The sequence below is a fragment of the Pelmatolapia mariae genome, linkage group LG16_19 (assembly GCF_036321145.2).
Source record: "Pelmatolapia mariae isolate MD_Pm_ZW linkage group LG16_19, Pm_UMD_F_2, whole genome shotgun sequence".
NCBI lineage: Eukaryota > Metazoa > Chordata > Actinopteri > Cichliformes > Cichlidae > Pelmatolapia > Pelmatolapia mariae.
The window spans coordinates 23,725,563-23,745,668 of record NC_086241.1 but is presented as its reverse complement, the minus strand read 5'-3'; the positions used below and the strand labels follow the sequence as shown (position 1 = coordinate 23,745,668).

The 20,106-nt window shown below is 42.2% G+C and overlaps 1 protein-coding gene across 5 annotated transcripts in view; it reads left to right on the top strand.

The window, feature by feature from the left end:
* fgf14 (fibroblast growth factor 14) overlaps window positions 1-20,106 on the top strand; it is a 105,587-nt gene that overhangs the window by 59,506 nt on the left and 25,975 nt on the right. The window contains exons 1-4 of one of the 5 annotated variants that reach the window (XM_063497218.1): window positions 4,326-5,048; window positions 5,226-5,585; window positions 13,090-13,200; window positions 14,332-14,435. In XM_063497218.1, coding sequence (XP_063353288.1) covers window positions 5,393-5,585; window positions 13,090-13,200; window positions 14,332-14,435 — 408 coding nt within the window. In that variant the 5' untranslated portion in view covers window positions 4,326-5,048; window positions 5,226-5,392. Of the gene's footprint in view, window positions 1-4,325; window positions 5,586-12,929; window positions 12,950-13,089; window positions 13,201-14,331; window positions 14,436-20,106 lie in introns of those variants that run through there. The other 4 variants (XM_063497217.1, XM_063497219.1, XM_063497220.1 and 1 more) reach the window with 4 other exon arrangements.

The window sequence follows — 20,106 nt, the reverse complement described above, 5'->3', positions numbered from 1 at the left end:
TAGTACAGGTAGAGCTGCTGCAAAAACCCACAGAGCCCAGCAGCCAGCGCAACAAATTCTGGATCCTTTGCTTTTAGTTAGCAGTTAGCATTAGCAGCACATCCTGTGTCCGATGTGAAAGGACTTTTATGCTGCGCACTGTGACTCACAGCAATGGTCCCGGGTCAGCCCTGACTTTGTGTTAAACTAATCCTAAAGTAATGATGGTATTTCTAACCACTGACATACCACAACTTTATCCTTTCAACAGCTGCTGAAAGTTAGGGGACCTAGCTGCTATCGGATATTTATATAGAGATCCTCCAGCTTCAAACTGTATCACCCTTCAAGGACCTGCAGTTCAAAAAAGTGCCCCTCCGACAGCCAAACCCATCTGTTCTCTGATTGGATTGTTACATTTGTGATTGACATGACATTGACCAATCAGATGAAAGGAAGAAAAATAGGGTCAAAATCCGTACTTGTAACTTGCAGGGTTTTTTTGGCAAAGTCCACACACAAATCTTTTTTACACATACAAATCTTTTTTACACACACACAAATCTTTTTTACGCACACACAAATCTTTTTTACACATACAAATCTTTTTTACGCACACACAAATCTTTTTTACACATACAAATCTTTTTTACGCACACACAAATTCTTTTTACACATACAAAACTGATTTACAAGTACAAAATATTTATGACCACATTTTGAGCCCATAAAAGGCCACTGAATGTTGCAGAACACTACTTAAAAACTGAACAAGTGATTCCAGCCTAAGTGTCAATTGTGCATCAATGTATTCTTCCAATGACATATGAACTAAAATTATCACTAAAACTCCAAAGCACTGCCTTTTCAGATCAAGGCAAATTACCTTTATTCTTATTGGTGTGGTTATATTTAACCTAAAATTCAGACTCGTTTTGGCACACAGACCTTCATCAGGGCGAAAATAGAGTCCATGAACACAATGAATTTTCTCTAGTGTGTTCCACCATTAGACATATGGTGTTCAACCAGTAGCAAGAGTAAAACTTCACCAACAGGAGGATTCTTTAGTAACGTGGACCAAAGATCCAAAGAGGATCAAACATTCACGAAATTCCGAATAAGACAGAAAAAGACGGCACATACAAAGATAGCACAAAGGCATCTTCAAATAAAGTCAAATAAAGCTTATAAAACAAGGAATTAATTTAAAAATATTCTATAGTTTTTATATAAATTTGACAGTTTTCATAGTTTTAATAATTTTCTTCAGGTCATAAGTGAACGATCTAATAGAGGAATCTCACTCAAAGTGATCAAATGCAAAACCGTTCAGTAATGAGCATGCAAAATAACAAACTAGATAAGACTGTTCATGATCATGTGGTCGCGATGCCCTGAGCTTTCTGGCCTTTTCCCATCTCCACGGTTTCAGTATGTGCACTTAATTCATGACCACTTAATAAAATTTCTCCACAGTCGCCGCCCCATACAGGCTCTTTATGTGCACTCGTCTATCTTAGCTCTCTGATTAACTCAGACTATTAAACTCATCCAAACTAATGAGACGCATACACGAGCACTGTAGGATACTTAAAGTCTATAACTGGGCTTGCTAAGCTTTTATTACTTCAGTAGATGGACTCATGATATTCCCTGATTAAACAGCTAAAGTAAGGGGAAGAAGAAAAAGACATGGAGGGGTAGGGGGATGACATGAATCTGAGCTGGGAAAAATCATTAATCTTCTCAAATTGAATTAACTTGCTGTCTTTGATAATGCAATGTAATTTCATTCTGTAAAGTTAAGGTTCTTTTATATTGTCGAGCCTCAGAAGTGCTGAGTCCTGCTGCCTGGCTTTTCTATCAGGATAGGTGATAAAACAACATGTCCCCTCCCACTATCCTCAAGCAAAGTCTCAGCAATAATCAAATGGGTTGTTTACTTCAGTTCTGTGGGTTGCCATTTGCTTTGCCTCAGCAGCAGGACATCTAACTAAGATAATTTCATTTTCTCAGAGGAGATTGGATTTAAATGATTTGACCTGATGAGGCTGTGGTTGCATTAATTGCAGCTTCTGCTTTGCCGAATCTTTGTGAATGAATCTTGGTTTCCAGGGTTTTCCATAAAGGCCAGATGTGCACGGTGTTATTCTCAGTGTCACACAAATAATAGAGGTTCAAAAACCAGCATTGGTGTGCCTTGTATTTTATAACTGTTGTTAGTTAATGTCTTGCAGATTCCAGCCTAAGGCAACATTTAGCCTTGTGTTTGCAGGCAGCCTCAGACAAAGTGTCCACATCTGTTTATCTAACTGCCTGTCTCTGTGACCCAACTTAAAGAATGAGTGAAGCTTTTAGGGCCTTCCTGAAGAAATTACTGTGAACAGCTCAAGGCAGACTGTCAGTTTGCTGTAACCATGTTAGAGCCTAGAAGGTGCAGTATAAATGGGGTATTAGAAGTCACGGGGAAAACACTTGGCTTATAGGTCTTTGGAATGGGCCTGCCATGGACCCTCATTCATTCACACACAGAAGGAAAAAAAATGTAGGTAAGTGCGCTTTTGTTTTACTCTTCGACTGTTTGACGGGGTTTTCCGATGCTTTTTTGCAACCACTGCTGTGTTTAGCTTAAAGGAAAGAACTGCCCTGGATTGCACAGTGTTGTCTCTGACTAGACTTCCACATGTGAATTTATGTGCTTTGAGGAAAAAGCTGTTCATGTATATTATGCCTATGCTGTGAGACTCAAAGTGGAAAGGCTATAGTTCACCAGCCTCCCTATATGTATATATATATACTCAAAGGGGAAGATGCATATTTCTTGTGCAGTCAGGCGATGTAACCCAGAGGAATAAAGAAAATCCATTATATGTGTGAGCTTAAGTACAAGCTCTCTGCGATTCATAACCGTCACGGTGACAGTGCCGCTCTGCAAAGTTGCTGTGGGACCATTGTTGAGCTGACAGTGTCCGCTGCTGGTTGGAGCGTTAACTGCATGTCTCTCAGAGCACCACAGCAGCAGGAGGCTCCTAGGACATAAACTTTTAATGCACCCACGATATGTGCTCAATCTAGTGGGATCAGGGGTCGGGGGAAAAGCACACAAGCCCACGCATAGCAGGTTGAATGTCTTTCGTGAACCTATGTGATCTATAAAGAACATTTTAAAGCGGAATTCGTGTTTTTTTTTGTTTTTTTATCACTAACAGCGCTTTCATCCAGCTGTTATAAACCTGCTCATCTGTCCTCACACATTTTTTCCCGTTCCTTTGTCACTTTAGTCCATCTTATATGTGTACATCTGCTGGATATCAACAGGTGTGTGTGTGCATGTGTGTGTGTGTGCATGTGTTTGTGTGTGTTGTGAACGCACATCAGAGCTATTCAGTACAACACTTTAGTCCCCCGTTAGCCAGGCTCTTTAATTACAGCCACAAACAGCAGATGGCTCTCTTGAGTTTTAATTTCTGTGCCTGTGATTGAGAATTGGATGATATTTATCCCCAAATCAACGAAAAGGATCAGACGCCTCAACCTCGCCTTGGCATTTATTGCGTGGATCAGAGACGTCTCGGTCAGCGTTTAAATTCACATGCGGGTCGTGAGTGGAGTGGAGTCTCTCTCAGTTACTCGTGATTTACCGGAGGCATTCGCGCTGTCTCGTGGACGTTTAAGTAAAGGTTATGATAACCGACTGAAGAAATGACACCCCCGCACCCCCGACCCACCTCCATGATGGTGCAGAAATCAGAGACGCTGTCCCTGGTGCTGAAGGCGCACACAGCAAATGGAGCGCGCGACTTGAATCGATCTTAATTAGAACAACATAAACAGGTTTCATGAGATGGAGCAAAATAAATAAATTAATAACAAAGAAGAAGAGTAGCAGTAATCCACTCACTATATGTGAAAATATATGGACTGTCCTGTGATAATGAGGTGAAAGGGAGTTCATAATGGCACACTGTCCCCTCGCGTTTGGCTTTCTTATTTCCACATGAACTGTGTAGTGGTAAAGGGAATGTGGCTTTCTAAAGAGTCCAAACTAAAGCCTTAAAAACTGAAATGCTACAATCTACCCCCCCCCCCCCCCCCTACACACACACACACACACACACACACACACACACACACACACACACACACACACTCTCTCTTCGAGCAGGGGCTCGGTTGTCAGCAGGGAGGAAGTGGGAGGGGGTGCAACCTCTTCAAGCAGGCGTGCACTAACGAGTGGTTAGGACTTGTTGATGGAAAACGTTTGTTGATCTGGGGCATATAAACAAGCACTTCCTACCCCGTCCACCCCCACCCCACATTTCTTTTTTTTCTTTCAGCGTTGGAAAATAAATTGCGCCGTTTGTCTGTGGTGTTACTTTCTTCCCTTATTCCCACTGCGCACTGATCGCCATGCATTCGTTTTCCTCGCAGTGGGCTCTTTTGTGAACATGCACTGGGTCGAATTGTGTGCTGGTCGCCGGGGGGTTTAAGTTTAATGTATTTGTATGCAGCTTGTCACACAATGCAGACGTCATCTCCACATGCAGGATCAGCTTTGGGTATGTTTTTTCCCTCCCTGGATCCTATCGCGCCCAGTCGCTTGTGTTGTGAACACTAGCCGACACGTCGACTGGTAGTTGGAAAATAACTTGGTATTAATTCCACATAACAACTCTGGCTCGGTTGCGCGTTCCTCTGTATTACCAACTGTGTTTCTCTCGTTCGGTCATCGCGGGGTCCCTGTCGTCGATTGCTTCTTGCAAACTTGGGAGCTGGATTCGCCCCGAGCTGCTGTGCCTTGAACCGGGTTGTGATCTTCGCAGGAGGCGCCTGTGTTTGTTTAATTGCTGGCGGCGCACATGCACGGGCGTCCCCACCGCAGACTAAGGACTGACTTCAAAAAAAGCAACCTCGTCTGGCAAAACGAGAGGGGGAAAAACGGAGTGTGAAAGGAGGAAAGAGCAGGTGAGATTTCACCGAGAGGACGAGGAAGCCCGTGCTGGACATTTAAGGAGGCGATGCTGCTGATTATTTCACAGACAATGAACAAACACATCACAGCACAGGTATGAATAATCCTCGGAAATATTCGGAATCAACACTGTAGTCACCGATGTGCTGAATTACGCATGAACTGATCTAATTTTTTTCCACCATGCTCAAGAATTTTTCGAGTGATAGTGACAGCTGGTTTAATCCGCTAATTATCATGTAGTATTTTGATATTATTATTTTTTTTAAAGGAAAGCCGGCTTTTAGAAATATTTATTTGGCATTTGACATAACGGAACGAGCCACATAGCCGCCACCATGGGACTGTGACCCGGGCTGCGAGCTCTGAGAGGCGGCTGTTTGAATAGTCCGTGCTCCGAGTGCAGACTGGACCTGAGCAGTTGTGACATTTTGAGCCATGGCTGCTGCTATCGCAAGTGGGCTGATCAGACAGAAAAGACAGGCACGGGAGCAGCATTTAGACCGACCCTCCACCAACCGACGGAGAAAGAGCCCCAACAAGAACAAGGGGCTCTGCAATGGGAACCTGGTCGACATCTTCTCCAAAGTGCGCATCTTCGGCCTCAGGAAGAGGAGACTACGGAGACAAGGTCTGGGAACTTCAGAGTGTGTATTCAGTGTAAACATGTGCATACATTCAACCACTGGTTGATCGCTTAATTAGGACTGCACTATAAAAAAAACACGACAACCTTGGAGCCAGGGCAGCGAGAGGGCGAGTCAATAATGTTTGCTTTTTATTTATTAGACGCATTTGCCACGTTAAACCTTTGTGCGCAAAAAAAAAAAGTTTAAGTTGATTATGAGAAGACAGAGCACCATGTTTTGTGTATGTAGTCGAGTTGGTTGAAAATAACCAACATTCCTCTGATTTCTATGCAGACCCAGGTAGCTGACAGGCTCCTGACGAGTTGTACCAAATGGTTTAGACAGGTTTACGTAGCTGTCACCTCTGTGATTCTAAAAAGGGGTCTGATCGCCATGAAGCACATACAGAATATGCTGAACTGCTGTACATAAGTAGATTACAAGAAGCCCAAAATGAAACTCATTTCTATGCAAGTAAAAGGTCAGTGTCGCTGGAATGGAGATTACGCCTTTCAAACACAATTCCTCCACCCCCACCACCATCCTAGCATAATTCTTCAATTTCTAAAGCCAGTGGCCTCCCCTCTTGTTCCAAATGCAATTATGAACACGTCATGAACATTTCTTGGCTGTAAAGTGGCAACCTGGGATTGCTAAAAGAGCAATATCAACAATCAGCTCACTGCTGGAATCACTAATAGTGTTTCCCTTAGAAAAAGAAATGAGGGTAATTCATTTAGGGAGAAAATGACTCCGGTCATTTCCCCCTTGTTAGTGAATGATGGAAGGCAGCTGCATGTTTCTCTCAGAATCATCAGGTATCAGACCTGTTGCACCACACATGCTCTAACTCCAACAGATTGAACCCTCTTGGCAAGCTGCATTTGTTTCCTCTTTATGTGCACGGAAGCAGCGTTTACTCTTTCATCTTGTCCACAAAGAGAGCCATTTTGATTGCTGAGTCTCTCTGTTCATACTGGAGCAGAACAACACCATGAAGTGTCTCCTTCACTAGCCCTTAGTGATTACATGTATTAAAATGGCTTTGATGAAAGAGGATCCGTATAATAGCCCGTAGAGGACACATCTGGCCATGGGTGAGGGTGCACGAGAATGGAAGGGTATAATCAGCTATCCTCCAGGCTGCCGTTTCTGCTTCTGCCCACAGTGTGCAGTGGTGGGATGTGCGTGTGTGGCTGCCCCATTTTTGTCTGTGTCTGTGTGTGTATTTAATTGTCTGTCCTCTTGTGTCACCTCTGAATTGGCTTGTGGCGCATCTATCTTTTCATTTGAAATTGTCAACAGCATCCAGAAGCCCTCGCAGATCACAGATGTGGACAGATGACGCTGTCCACATCTGTGAATACAAGGGCCCGTATGCTGGTGTTTCCTTTCATTTGGGGCGGTGTATACTTCAGTCTGCTCTGAGTGCAGAGATGTAGATGCCAAGTCAGCCTTCACTGGCAAGCATAAAATGACAACATCACACCTGGATCGGCCATTTTCTGGAGCAACCCACGGCCTCTTGAATTTCAAATAAGTGACGGTAATCCACAGTAACAGCTCAAGCACAAGTGTTGATGAACTGTGTCACAAGTCTGCCCGGAAGATGAGGGAGACTTCACATAAAATCAAAGTAAGAATTCAAGGAGGGGGAAGCTCCTTTAAAATGGTAGTTTTCTCCTTATATTTGAGTGTCTCGTTATAACAAACACTGTTTTCCCTTCCTTTCTTTCTGTACTCGTTTTGATTAAAGGCCCTAATGGGGAAAATACCTCATTAATTTCAGTCTCACATGAACTGGGAAAATCTCTATCGACTGATATGCGACGTTGTTGTCGGGGTGCTCCCTGCCACTGTTACTGTTCTCACTGCTTCATCTCTCTCTCTCTTTCTCAGACACGTCCTTCCCTTCTCTCCCTTCTTTCCACTGTGTTAGCACGAGAGCACAAAGCTTAGGAAGACTAATGACTTGTTTGCTGTACTTAATTTAATATTGAACCCTGAAAAGATGTTTCTTTGCCAGCAAATAAAACCCAAATGCACCACTGATCACATGGGTTGCATTAACGTGCTCGGACGTACACAGTTGTCGTCATTTCCCAGGTGACAAAAAACACTGGGCTCTGACAGCTGAGCCTAAACAGACTGTGGTGCTTCAAATTCCTTCTCAGATGTGTCAGGATGAGGGAGTTGGGGTGAATTAAAAGGAATCCCTAAGTCTAGTATTCCCTTTGGGTTTAAATATTGATCTTGTGAGTCAGACACTATGGGCTGCATTGATTGGCATTGACTTACAGTGTGTATCAAAGCCTGAGCATCTCAAAGAAAATGATCAGTTGGCACTTTGTATTTGAGCTTGTTTTGTTGTAGTTGATCATTAAGCCGCACAGATGTGGCTCCCTGACATCTGTCAGTACCTCAGGGGATATGCTGCGTGGAAGCATTTTGTGTGCCGTCCTTCATATCAGCTTTAATTTTAAATCCATGCTTTTTGATAGCAAATACAGAGCCAGTGATCGCCATAATTTTTTAGGGGATTAGATGGGAGTCATAAATCCTATTACACTCAAACCCAGTAAGCGAGCCGGGGGCACACGTGGCTTGGACTTGCCTATAATCTCGCTGCTGTGGCTCTAATTATCTCCCACCAGATTAGATCCCTTAATTATTAGATAATGTTACATTAGATTACCTTACATGATCTAAAAAGCCAGCTGAGATGAGTGATTTCCCGCTCGCTGGCTGTTTATTCAAGCACATGTTGACAGGACAGAGCAGTGCGTCATCAGTCAGCCTCCAGTGTCTCGGCTGAGTTATTGGATGAGATGTCAGCGATGTTGTTGATGAAGGAGGAATAGGAAAGGAGTGAGAACGCCGCTTTGATCGCCTTTCATATGACAACACAAGCAAGAAGGGTTTTTCCTTTGTAGGCTGGAAAAGCCCTTCTCCTATTCCAGAAACATCCAAAGTGGGTCAGGCAGGGCAGGGCTGACAGGAGTCTACAAGTATTGCTGCAGCTGTGCCTGTGTGTTTGTGTGTGTGTGTCTCCTTGTACCCCGCATGTTGCTTGCTTACTTTGTACTGAGGTGAGTATGTGCCCCTGCACACACACACACACACAGAGGGATGACACAACAGAAAATAAGAGAGAAAGGGGAAGAGGGAACTGCAGCGAGGTCGCTTCACAACTTTCCCGTCACAGCTGAATTTATACGTAGAGAGGATTTCTGCTACAAAACAACACAATTTGAGGTCTTACGGTTCCGACGCTCTCTATTTTCCAAGGAAACCCCCCCGCTGATGCCAAGCCGCAACTCAGTTTCCTTAGAAACAAAGCATGTAGAAACATACAGTGCTTCAGTTGTAATAACCAATAGTGCGACTGGGAAAGTCCAGTGAGATTAGAGGCTGGAGACTCCATCTGTGATAAGCAGCATTGTTGTTTCACTGTTTGGGGCTGTTATATACAGAGTAGTCTTCATACAGACAAGAAAAGAAATAAGTAAGAAAAGAAGCACGAGTCAAAGACCTCGTCAACTTAGAGAACACCACAGAGACGTTTTCAAAGCTCTTCTGGATTTTAAAGAGTGTACGCACCATATCAAGCTTGTCTGACAGAACTGAAAATGCTGTGTCACTCTTAAAGCCCTCAATCCTTCCTTTGTGTGTTTGCTTCTTAGACCCTTCATTCACTCCCATTCTAATATTCCTGTTCTTATTCTCTTCCATTTAGCCACACTTCACACTTGTTGAGCATTTTCTGTATTTGCCCCCCCCCAAAAGAAAAGATAATAATAGAATAAATGAGTGTAAATATAACTATTTATTATCTGGAAGCATGTTCAACCTTTAACTTGTGTTGCATTCATGAGTTGCCAGCTTGACTAGGATTACAAAACCCATTATATCACAGGAATGCATGCTAGTGTATTTGTCAGTCATAAATAATGCGCTAGGTATTTAAAAACATGACTGACATATTCATAGAGACACTCCCCAGAATTGGAATAGAGCTCAACTATCATGCACAGTATTACGGAGACTTATCTTCCCCATTTAACAATTGTTTTGTCCCCCCCCCCCCCCCCCCCCCCCCCCTTTTCAGTCTTCTTTAATTGAAATGAATTAGCTTGAATTAGCTTTAATTTGACTTATTTTCAGCTCACTCTGTCTGCTGCTCTGAAGTACTTATGATTGAAGCTGAAGGGGAAATCTGTGTGTGTGAGATATACGGGCTTGCTCGCCTCAGGGAACACAGCCAGTATTTCATGATTTATGGCACGATAGAGGAGCCAAGTTCCCCTCACACACATGTGCATCACACACGCACACAATACAATACGCAGTTATGCAGTTTTAATTATGACAGATGTCCTCGGAATCAATCTCACCTGTCCTCCACAATAGTTAAATGCTGATCAAAGCCATTTATTGATCACATGTTTGCCAAGTTTGTGTGTCCACATAATAGTATTTGCTCAGGGGAGCTGTGTGTGCTCATTAAATATAAACATGAAAATCTGTGTGTAACACCAGTGTTTGCTGATCTGTGAAGAATTGAGACTGTTTCTAGAGCAAATGGAGACCCAACACCATATTAGTCTGTCGTGTCCTGGAAAGTGCTCTGTGTGTGTGTGTGAGCATGTTTCCCAGCTCTCACTGCTGTATGAGAACACACCTGTCTTCAGTGGTCTTAAGGTTCCACGGTTTTCTATCCGACTGCTGGGTACCTCTATGTTTGAAAAAACAAATGCCAGCTGATATAGCATGTGTTTGTGGACCTGGAGACACCTGTTTAAGTGTCTCAAGGTCACATCAAATGTGACGATGTGGAAACATTTGCATCATGACAGAAGGAGGCAGTTTAAGGGAGGATATCTTAGATAAAAAAGGAGGTTCAATGTCTAAGACAGGTGGTCTCACCTTACTTGCAATTAATATATAGTATTCAAAGGCCTTGACTATCCTGAACACATGAAATCCTGTTGTAGAGGCAAGAAATAAAATTCACCCCAGATTTTGATGTATTTGTGCACAAAATGCAATAAAGTCGACTGCAAGCTATAACCTAATATTCATCAAATGAGTCATCCTCTGAGCTGGAGATCACTTTGGTCGTAGTGGTATGTGGGATGACCCACAACCTGTAAACTAATTTAAAAATAAGTTTAAAGAGTCTGCACTCAGCTCTGCTGCAATTACTGGTACACATTCCATCTTCTCTGTCCGTCTCTCTTACAAATTAAGAAACTTACATCTACCCCACCTCCTAAGGCTCACACAGTTTAAAGTTAAGGTGCATTAAAAACACCAACCCACGCATAACTTGGTCTTTATGTGCAGCCTGCTGTGAGACGAGTGCGGACCATCCACAAGGCTATGTCACAAATATATTCATTACCTTTACTCTAACACAGTGCTGTAAAACCAAAATCATTCAAGCTGAACTCGATTCGAGCCACGACCCCAGCTGCAGGACCTGCAGGTTAGGAGTCTCTCTTTGCAAGACTAAAGTCAGTTATCCAGCTCAGAGGACGGCAAATTTGGACGACTAGGTCGTTTAGCTTCACTAAGTTTGGAACAAAAGGTGTTGAATAATTTTAAACTTGCACAAATTAATCAAAATGTGGGATTTAATTCCATTAATAAATGACTTCTAATTAATTTCCAATCATCCTAGTCATTTATTAAGCACCATTTGCTGTTTTTTCTAATGTGAGATTCATATTGCACATTGGCTATTTGAGTTTTCATTTTACATTTTAAAGTGTTTTCTGAGCCTAGAAAAGTTATCATGGGAAGAAAAATGCTATATGCTTATAAGGAAAAACAAAAAAGATGATAACACGAGTGCTGTCGATAATCCTCAAACCAATGGTGCTCATGGAAGGGAGCAATAGCAAAAAGACAAGTGGAAAGATTATGGTAAAAAAGAATGATATTAAAAATCCAAGATCATCCAAGTTCAAGTACTCATGCTAGGTTTGGACAAATAATGAGAAGGTTTTTTAATAGGCTTTTTAAAAAAGCCATTCTTTAAATTTTAATCTTTCCATTTTCCTTTTAACATATACATGTATTAAGCAGAAATCTATAAACCAAACATTTTGAGAAAAAACTGAATTTTATTTGTTACATTTTTGAATTTTATTCTTCTTTTTTGTCATTTTACTGGCACAAATGAGTTCTCAAACTAACCTTCACTCTAACAATGCTGTTAGAACGCGTCACATGTATTGTAAGTTCAATGAAAAAGAAGACCAGGGACGATGATCTCTTCACAGTGACATCTGTCTCTGGCTAAATGCCTGCAATGATTTTGACTGAGCTTAGCATTATTGCGAACCAGATAGATACTGTCACCATCCTGTCAGCCTGAATCGCGCACAGCGGAGGCACTCTGACAGTCAGATTCTGCTTTAGCCACCTTTTCATTGTTCTGGTGAAGCAACAAAGCAGTGCAGATGAATGCCATAGCGCCGCTGCTCCCATCCACCAGCAGAGAGGCATTCTCTCTCCCTTTCAGGGACCAGGGAAAGGTCTCAGAGCTGGCTAATGCCATCAACTGACAGAACCATTTCAGAGGAGAATGCCCCGAGCCGCACAGTAACGGGGGGAAAAAGCCCGATGCTGCCCTCAGCAAGACCTCTGGAGCTCTCCTCTGCGGCCTCTCTTTGTTTCTTTCTATATCTCTTCCACATAACTCTACTCACCCACCAACACACACGTCGAGTAGCATGCAAGGACTCAGGTGAAGTTGATTTTTCACCTCCCTAGGGTTTTCTTAGAATGAAATTTGGTGTGATGGCTGTCTCTACAATAAGTCTAATGTTGATAGTATATGACCTCAGACGCGCAGGTACACAAAAGCACACAGATGAAGAAATATCGCAGCGCAGCTTGAGAGCAAGCAATATTTTTTTTCCAGAGATGTCCCAGTGTGCACCCGCACGCAGGTTTATTAAAATGTGTCCTTTTCTGTGTTGTACTGCTTTTTACTTTTTACATTTCACTTTCACTTTTTGTCATGTTATTGCAAACTGACAAAATGCCAACTAAATTACAATACGACTCGCTGAGCTGCAGCGGCTCTGGGCAATTAAACAGCAGTGATTTATTTACAGTAGATATGCGGCTAATTCCCCTGTCGGGGCAGCTAGAAGGGATGGCACGCAGACACTCTCACATCCTACATACGAAGAACCCAGAGAGGGTGCTATTGGGTTCATTATGGGAGTCAGGCAACCACAGATTAATTCTGCTACCTATAATTGGATGGACTATCTCTGAGCAGGATGGGGCTTATGTGCCAGAAAGGTGGCTTGGGGATTTGCTTGTGAAAAACCACCAGCTGCAATACTTTGTGCGTGTCTCGGTGTTTTGCCATAAAGTCGCCGTGAAAACAAAATCTTTTTGTTGTGTATTAAATCAAAAAAAGTTGCATTCTTGAAGTTTATTCTAACTATTCTCTCTGTTCTTTCTCTTTTTTCCCCTTTCCTTCAGATCCCCAGCTCAAGGGTATAGTGACCAGGTTATATTGCAGGCAGGGATACTACTTGCAAATGAACCCCGATGGCTCTCTTGATGGGACCAAGGATGACAGCAGTAATTCCTGTGAGTACCTTGAAATATCTCTTGGACTTGTAGATCAGATTTTTAACAGGTGTCTGGAATAATCTAAAGAAATACTAGCAGAGGTTATAGAAAAGTTTACCCTGTGTAGGTTTCTTGAGCACAATTTTATGTCTGGCTTGTTTCCTGCTCTATATTTATTCTTCTTATACAAAAAAATTAACCAAGTAGTCACCCTCTGCTAATGTCTGGTCAGTATTTTTGATCTTTGGAGCAAAAACGGCTCTTAAATAGAGCCATGGGATCACACAGTTTGGTCCTTTTCCCGAGAGGCAAAGTGGACCAGGAAACAGTAGGCTCAACAGAGAGAAAAGGGTATTATTAGCTTGTTCTGGCACTGCTCCTCTAACACTTCAGGCTAGGTGGTTAATTTGATTCCAGTGTCACTTACTCCTGTCAGCAGGAAGAGATGTGGCACATGTCACATGTGGTAGGCTGAAGGGACTTATTGAAACGGTAAGCATTATAGATAGCGTGTCATTTTAACTCCAGGATCAAATTAGGTGTCGGCAGTTGAAACTGACCGCAAGCCATCAAAAAAAAAAAAAAAAAAAAGGAAAGGAAATGAGTGGTTCTGCATTTAGTTGTCTCAGATTTTCTTCTAGGATGCAAGCCTGCCCTTTCCAGTTGCTTGCAGGGTCAGCTGAGTTCATTGCATCCCTTTAGTGCATGTCTCCCAAATACACACCTAATGTCCCAGCCAGGCCAGTCCTCTTATTTCTCCCCCATACAAACAATACCCATTACCTACCAGAAGTCTGCTACAACAACAAGGGTGTTATTAAATCAGCCTCGCACTAGCGGTGGCCCCAATTACAACTGCTTCTCAGGTAGCACTGAGTGGCCAAGGCTGTGCTAGGCTAGTCACGTCCACCAGCTGTGCTGCAATTCATCTTCTGAGATTACCTAAATGCAGCAGTCAGCAGTTATATTATCCATACTTTGCAACGCCTTAAAGATAGACATCTTGTGTTTAGATGATGGATTGTTACTTAAATGTTTTACCCCAATCTAGTTAAAGTTTACTTAATGTTTGGTTTGTCTGTTTCAATATTTTTTGGTGAGATTTTGATGAATGTTTGTGTTTGCTTGTTTTACGTGTGTGTTCCCCAGCTTTGTTCAACCTTATTCCTGTGGGCCTCAGAGTTGTCGCCATTCAATCCGTGAAGACAGGGTTATACATCGCAATGAACGGGGAGGGCCACCTGTACACATCAGTGAGCATTCTATTCTATTCTATTCTATTCTATTCTATTCTGCACGGCTTTCAGTACGACACCAGTTTTGTTCCCGCATAACACAAAATGAAGCATAATGCTAAAAATGTGTGGCATCTGTTTATGTTTTGTACCTGTGTACAGCTGTATGCATATAAAATCATCAGTTTTAACATTAAGGCAGACTCTATTTTCAGTAAGGGGGCTTTGACCATGCCTCCAATATTTGCAATACCACATTTGCAACAGGATAATTGCATTTCCGTGAAGCTCAGGGATCCCATTAAGCAGAAATTTATGCAGTCCAATTTTTATTCATCAGCTTAAATGCCTTGCGACTTTTCAGTCTATGTGAATTGGCATCTGATGACAACGGTCAGGATGGTCAGGATAAAAAAACAAAAAAACTAAACTGTTTATCTTTTTTACCTCTGTCGGTCTAAAATGCTAAATTACAGGATATATTTTATCATGTGGCACATTGAAATGTTTAGCACGGCATTCATAAACCTATGCTACATATCCAACATTCATAGCTACAGCGTTATTTATTAGAGTGAGGACATCTGAAGAGCAGCCATTGTTTTTCACTACACGGTCACCCACTCTTATTGACGGCCTCTCTTCAAAACAACACGGGCTCCGGCAGGTTAGGCAGCCGAGGGAGTGATAAGACCTCACCCAGTCCAGATAGTGCGTCTAGTCTCGCTCCTCCGCTCTCTCCTCTCCCAGTCACTCAAATCAATCAGCAGAAAGAACATTGGGAGGAGTGACCCTCTGCTGGACAGGGATATCCATCAGAATCACTGTCTCGTCACCTCCTGCTCTGCACATGTTCCTAATGCTCAGAGCATAGACTGGGAATTGCCTTTTTTTATTCCTCATTCATTACCGTAGAGGTTTACAGAGGCTACTTCTCTTACTGTACCATGCACGAGCATTCTTCAAGTATATAGTAGAATTCCCCTCTGCTTAATCACTGCTTGACTTAGGCCAAAAAATGAAATTCATTTGAGAGGATTGACCTAGAATCCTGTGGCTCTTGTTATAGAATTGCACAGTAGGGATTATAAATGAAACCGTGCTAACTATCAGAACACACAAAAAGACACGATTCCACAATTTGTTAAATGCAGGGAGCCCTTTTCTCGTGTAAACACATACTTTAATTAAGACACTTGTTCTCATTGAGATGTTTTTTTCACCATATACTTACACAGTTTGCACATTTATACATTTTCAATTCTTTTGCATGTGCTCCAGTTCACAGAATGATATTGCATTAAACCGGCATAAAAGTAAAGTAAACTTTGAGCACGGCAGTTGTGTAAATATAAGAATGTGCTCAAAGAAATTCCAGAAATCCATCCAGAAAATTCAAAACCTGTACCAATTTCAATCTGACCAACTTTTTTTGAAGTGCTTAACTTCTTCCAGTGCTCTTGCTGTTCTGTATAGTCCTTTGAAAGTACTCTTCTCATAACTTGCACGTGTGAAGCTGCCATTTCACCATAGACCTCAAACACTAACTTCTATATGCAACTAACTAACAACTTTCATCCCAAGAATCATCGCTGGTCTTTTGCTGCGACATCAGGTTTCTGAGTTGGAGCCGTTCAGTTTCCAAACCTTAAAGCGGTGCATCCAGTCTTGCTCATCCACCCTGTCCTCTGACAGTGACTCAAATCAAGTCAAGAGTACAACACTGAAACTGCGACTCATAAATTTGTCCCTGAGGGTGAGATTCTCAGCATAGAGCTCTGTTGTAATTTAGTGAAAAGTGTGAAAGAGGACATTTGCCACTAATGACCAGACTTTGATACATGCTAGTGGTGCCATCGTGTCTCTGCTCACGGCAGTTTTTTTGGTAAGACCAACACAGTCCTCACTGACTCCTAACTCACTAATCAGCATATTTAGAACTTTGCAAATCAAGCTGTGTATGTTTTGACACAGTGGCAGTCATCAAAGCAGTGATCCAAGTTCAGCAGGATAGCTGGGAGTAGTGCATTGCTTCACAAGGAGACAGCCTTGAAGGGGATAGCAACTTTTAGCAAATTTAGTTCAGTCATGGAGGAGCTGTGACACTTTTTTCACAGCTCAATAAACAAAGCTTCACTCTAATATAGATGCAGTTTGTCAGTGCTTGACACATTGTGTTATCACGATTGCTTGGGATTCTAACCTACAGTAATAAGAACCTGTAATAGGAATGCGAGTTAGCTTTGAGTTTCTCATCCCTCTGTGTGGTTGGTATTTTATCCTTCAGCCTCTTGACATGTTTAGCTGAACAGAAGTGCTGTGAAGTGGGTCTGGCTCTGCCTGGCCGGAGCACTGTGTTCCTTCAACACCGTTGGCCCTTCTCTTTTTTTCACGCAGCTCCTCTGTTCCATTTGCAGCTTATTTCTGTGCTAATGGAGGTTCTGATCAGCCCTCAACAATCCAACCACCCACTCAAAGGTCTCTTTTTGATTCTTAGTGTGTGAATTAGACCACTAATGGCAGCTCAGTAAGATGTTCTTCATCCTCCTCCATCTTCACCACCCCCTCCTTTCTGCCGCTGCTCTTCTCCTTTTGAAAGAAAGGTGCAACCGTTCCTCCCATTATCACGGTGTTCCTTCACAAGCGACAATCTGACAGTCGACCTTTTTCTACCGATTAGGCGTATTTGATTTTAGTGCACTCACATTTTCAGAAGCTTCTTTGATGGTTACGATAATGCACAAAAACATGCTGATTGGAGACAAACACAGGACACTGAAAAACAGTGAAAAACAAGCTGTTGTTATTGGAAAAAAGTGTTCTTTAGTAAGTTCCCTGAAGCGAGGTTAGTTTAATTAATCAGTATTCACTTGGCCAGTTGTACAGTATTCTTTTACATATTAAATGCATTTCTGAGGCTTTTACCGCAATGGTATACTTTGATAATGAGTGACACTCGAGGCGGATCAAAAGGAGAGTTTCCCTCTTGCAGAAAATAGATGGGAAGCCCATTCATGGCCTCTGGTGGTGCATCATATTCTTTTGTGTGAGGCACCCAAGGTGCAGTATGGAGCTCAAATGACAGAGATAACATCAAAGTGACTGCACAGCCTGGCACAAAGGACACACCATGGAATAAAGAAGAGTTCAATCATCTCACCCCCTTTTCAATCTGCTCCTTTTGTATCTGAGCCAATAAACTCCTTTCTAATTTCTCCTCCAGGCTCCTCCCTGGATCAGGGATACTTTCGAAATGTAATAACAGCAAAGCAATTCTCCCAACTTGTTGTACTGGTGGAAGGTAGCAGAAACAGGATTGCTGAAAGTCTCCAGATGACTGTAATAGAGCTCCTGGTGCAAAAACAGACACATTCAAATGAGATAAAACATAAATCATTAATTATGATTATTCTGCAGGGACTACCATACTAAATCCCTAAAACCAAACAAGGAAGTGTTGGATTATATAGTTTTTTGTTATACATGATGAAATTGTGGTGCCGCAGAATGCAACTCCCTAGCGCTGATTTTGTTGTCATGTTTCAGTCCTGCTAATACAGTCTGTTGCCATCTCTCAAGTGTAAAGGTTCAGCATTTCATGGTCGGCTGGTTTTCTTTAGAACTAGTTCCCCATCCCCTCACTTCACTAGAGTCTCTCACTGCAGCCTTCCTTTATCAGCAGCCTGCACTTGTTAGTGCTACCTTTCATGATTGTCAAAATGACTTGCCACATTACTTGAGTGTTCCTTTTAGAAATGGAATCCTTGAGAGGGCCAAAGTGGAGCAGTGCAGCAGTTTTAGCTTCACTTGTTAAAAGCTGTGTCATCAGCTGCATGAACACAGAAGACTGAGGGCATCTATTTCCTGTAGTGCCCAATTCAGAATGTATGAAAGCTCCGATGAGCTTGATGTGAGGGCTCCTTCACTTTACATCAATATGAAAATGAAGGTGAATGGTGGTTGTGTGTAGGCAGAATAAGAGAACAGCAGCTTGCATGGGATTAACTGAAGTTGGTCCTTCAAGAACACTGAAGGCAGCAGACCATTAGATTTATGTATTTTATATTTTCCTGACAACTTTGGTAATGAGATAATCAAACCTTGTGTTTTTTTAATACTGATATGCTCAAATTTTCTGCCATTTTGCTAACACAAAAGACATGGCATGTCATGAGTGCAGAATTTTGTATTTTATATCTATATCTATGTTTATATCTATATATTGACAAGCTCATCCTGGAATAATTGTTGAAATAGCCAAATCCCAACAACAGTCTGCCTCAAGGCTTTTTATATTGTAAGGTAAAGACCCTACAATAATAAAAAAAAAACCCAACAATCAGACCACTATTAGCAAGCACTTGGCGACAGTGGCAAGGAAAAACTCCCTTTTAACTGGAAGAAATGTTCAGCAGAAACAACCTCAGGGAGGGGCAGCCATCTGCAGTGATGCGGACGCTGTATTGGTCTGTCGTGGTGAAAAGAGAGCTGAGCATGGATGCAAAACGGATGATTTACCAGTCAGTCTGTGTTCATGCTCTGATCTATGACCATGAGCTCTGGGTAGTGACAGAGTGAGACTGCAGATACAAGTGCTGTAAATGAGCTTTCCCTTAACGACAGGGTGAGGAGTTTGGTCATTCAGGAGGGACTCTTACTCCTCCACATCAAAAGGAGCCAGTTAAGTTGGATTGATCATCAGACTAGGATGGCTCTTGGCTGGCTGCAGAACTCCTCAGTGTTCCCTGGAAGAGATGGGCAGGGAGATGGAGGGCTTGGCTTCTTGGGATAGATTGCTATCACTGCAACCTGCAAAGTGGCAGAAAATGGATGGATGTATGGATGGGCAAAGGTGGCTGTCAGACTGCCTGTTAAAATACTTGAACTTATTGCATTTCCTTGCCAGCTATAGCAAGACGCATGAATAAACCTTCCAGGGTGTAAAAAGTTAAAATCAATATGCAGTATGAAGAAGATACAAACAACATTATAACACCCAATGTGTATGAGTTCACATGTGTCTGCAAGTGTGCACGTGTGTTTGTTTAGTGTATATGCAACCCCGTAAGCCAGCAGATGGCTTTGAGTTAACAGTTTTGTTGATGGTGTCTGCAAACCTGCCAAGACTGAAAATGATCTCTGATGTTATTTGTTATAAACCATGCTTATCTAAAGTTCCTATGATGTAATTTAACAAACTGGATTACATTTAAAAACACCCCCCCAAAAAACTTAATATGTTGGCAACATTATTATTTTCATATTCCCAAATATCTACATATACTGTGATGATGACTCACATGATCTTGCCTCTGGAAGAGAGTAAGTCTCAGAGCTGAGGTGCTGGGGCTGGTTTTGTGGGGAAGGGGGGTGTTGGGCTCATTATTTCTAAAGAGTTTCACTCACCCACCTTTAATGCAGTGGCAGTGTCAGGAAAGAAAGTGGTTGTAGGGGCTGGAGGGAGAGCTGCTTCATGCATTAATGAACAACAAGGTTGGAGGTGGGTGTCAAAGCTGAACTGGTGAACTGCTGGTAGGGGCCGAGGCAAGATAAGAATAGATCGACTGGTCCTTCAGCCATTTAACATTGCTGTTATTAATGACTTTATGCTCTTGGCTCGTTATGATATTGCACAGATTTGATTCTTTTTTGTCAGACATTTTCCTTCTTTGCTGGATCGTGTCAGTTC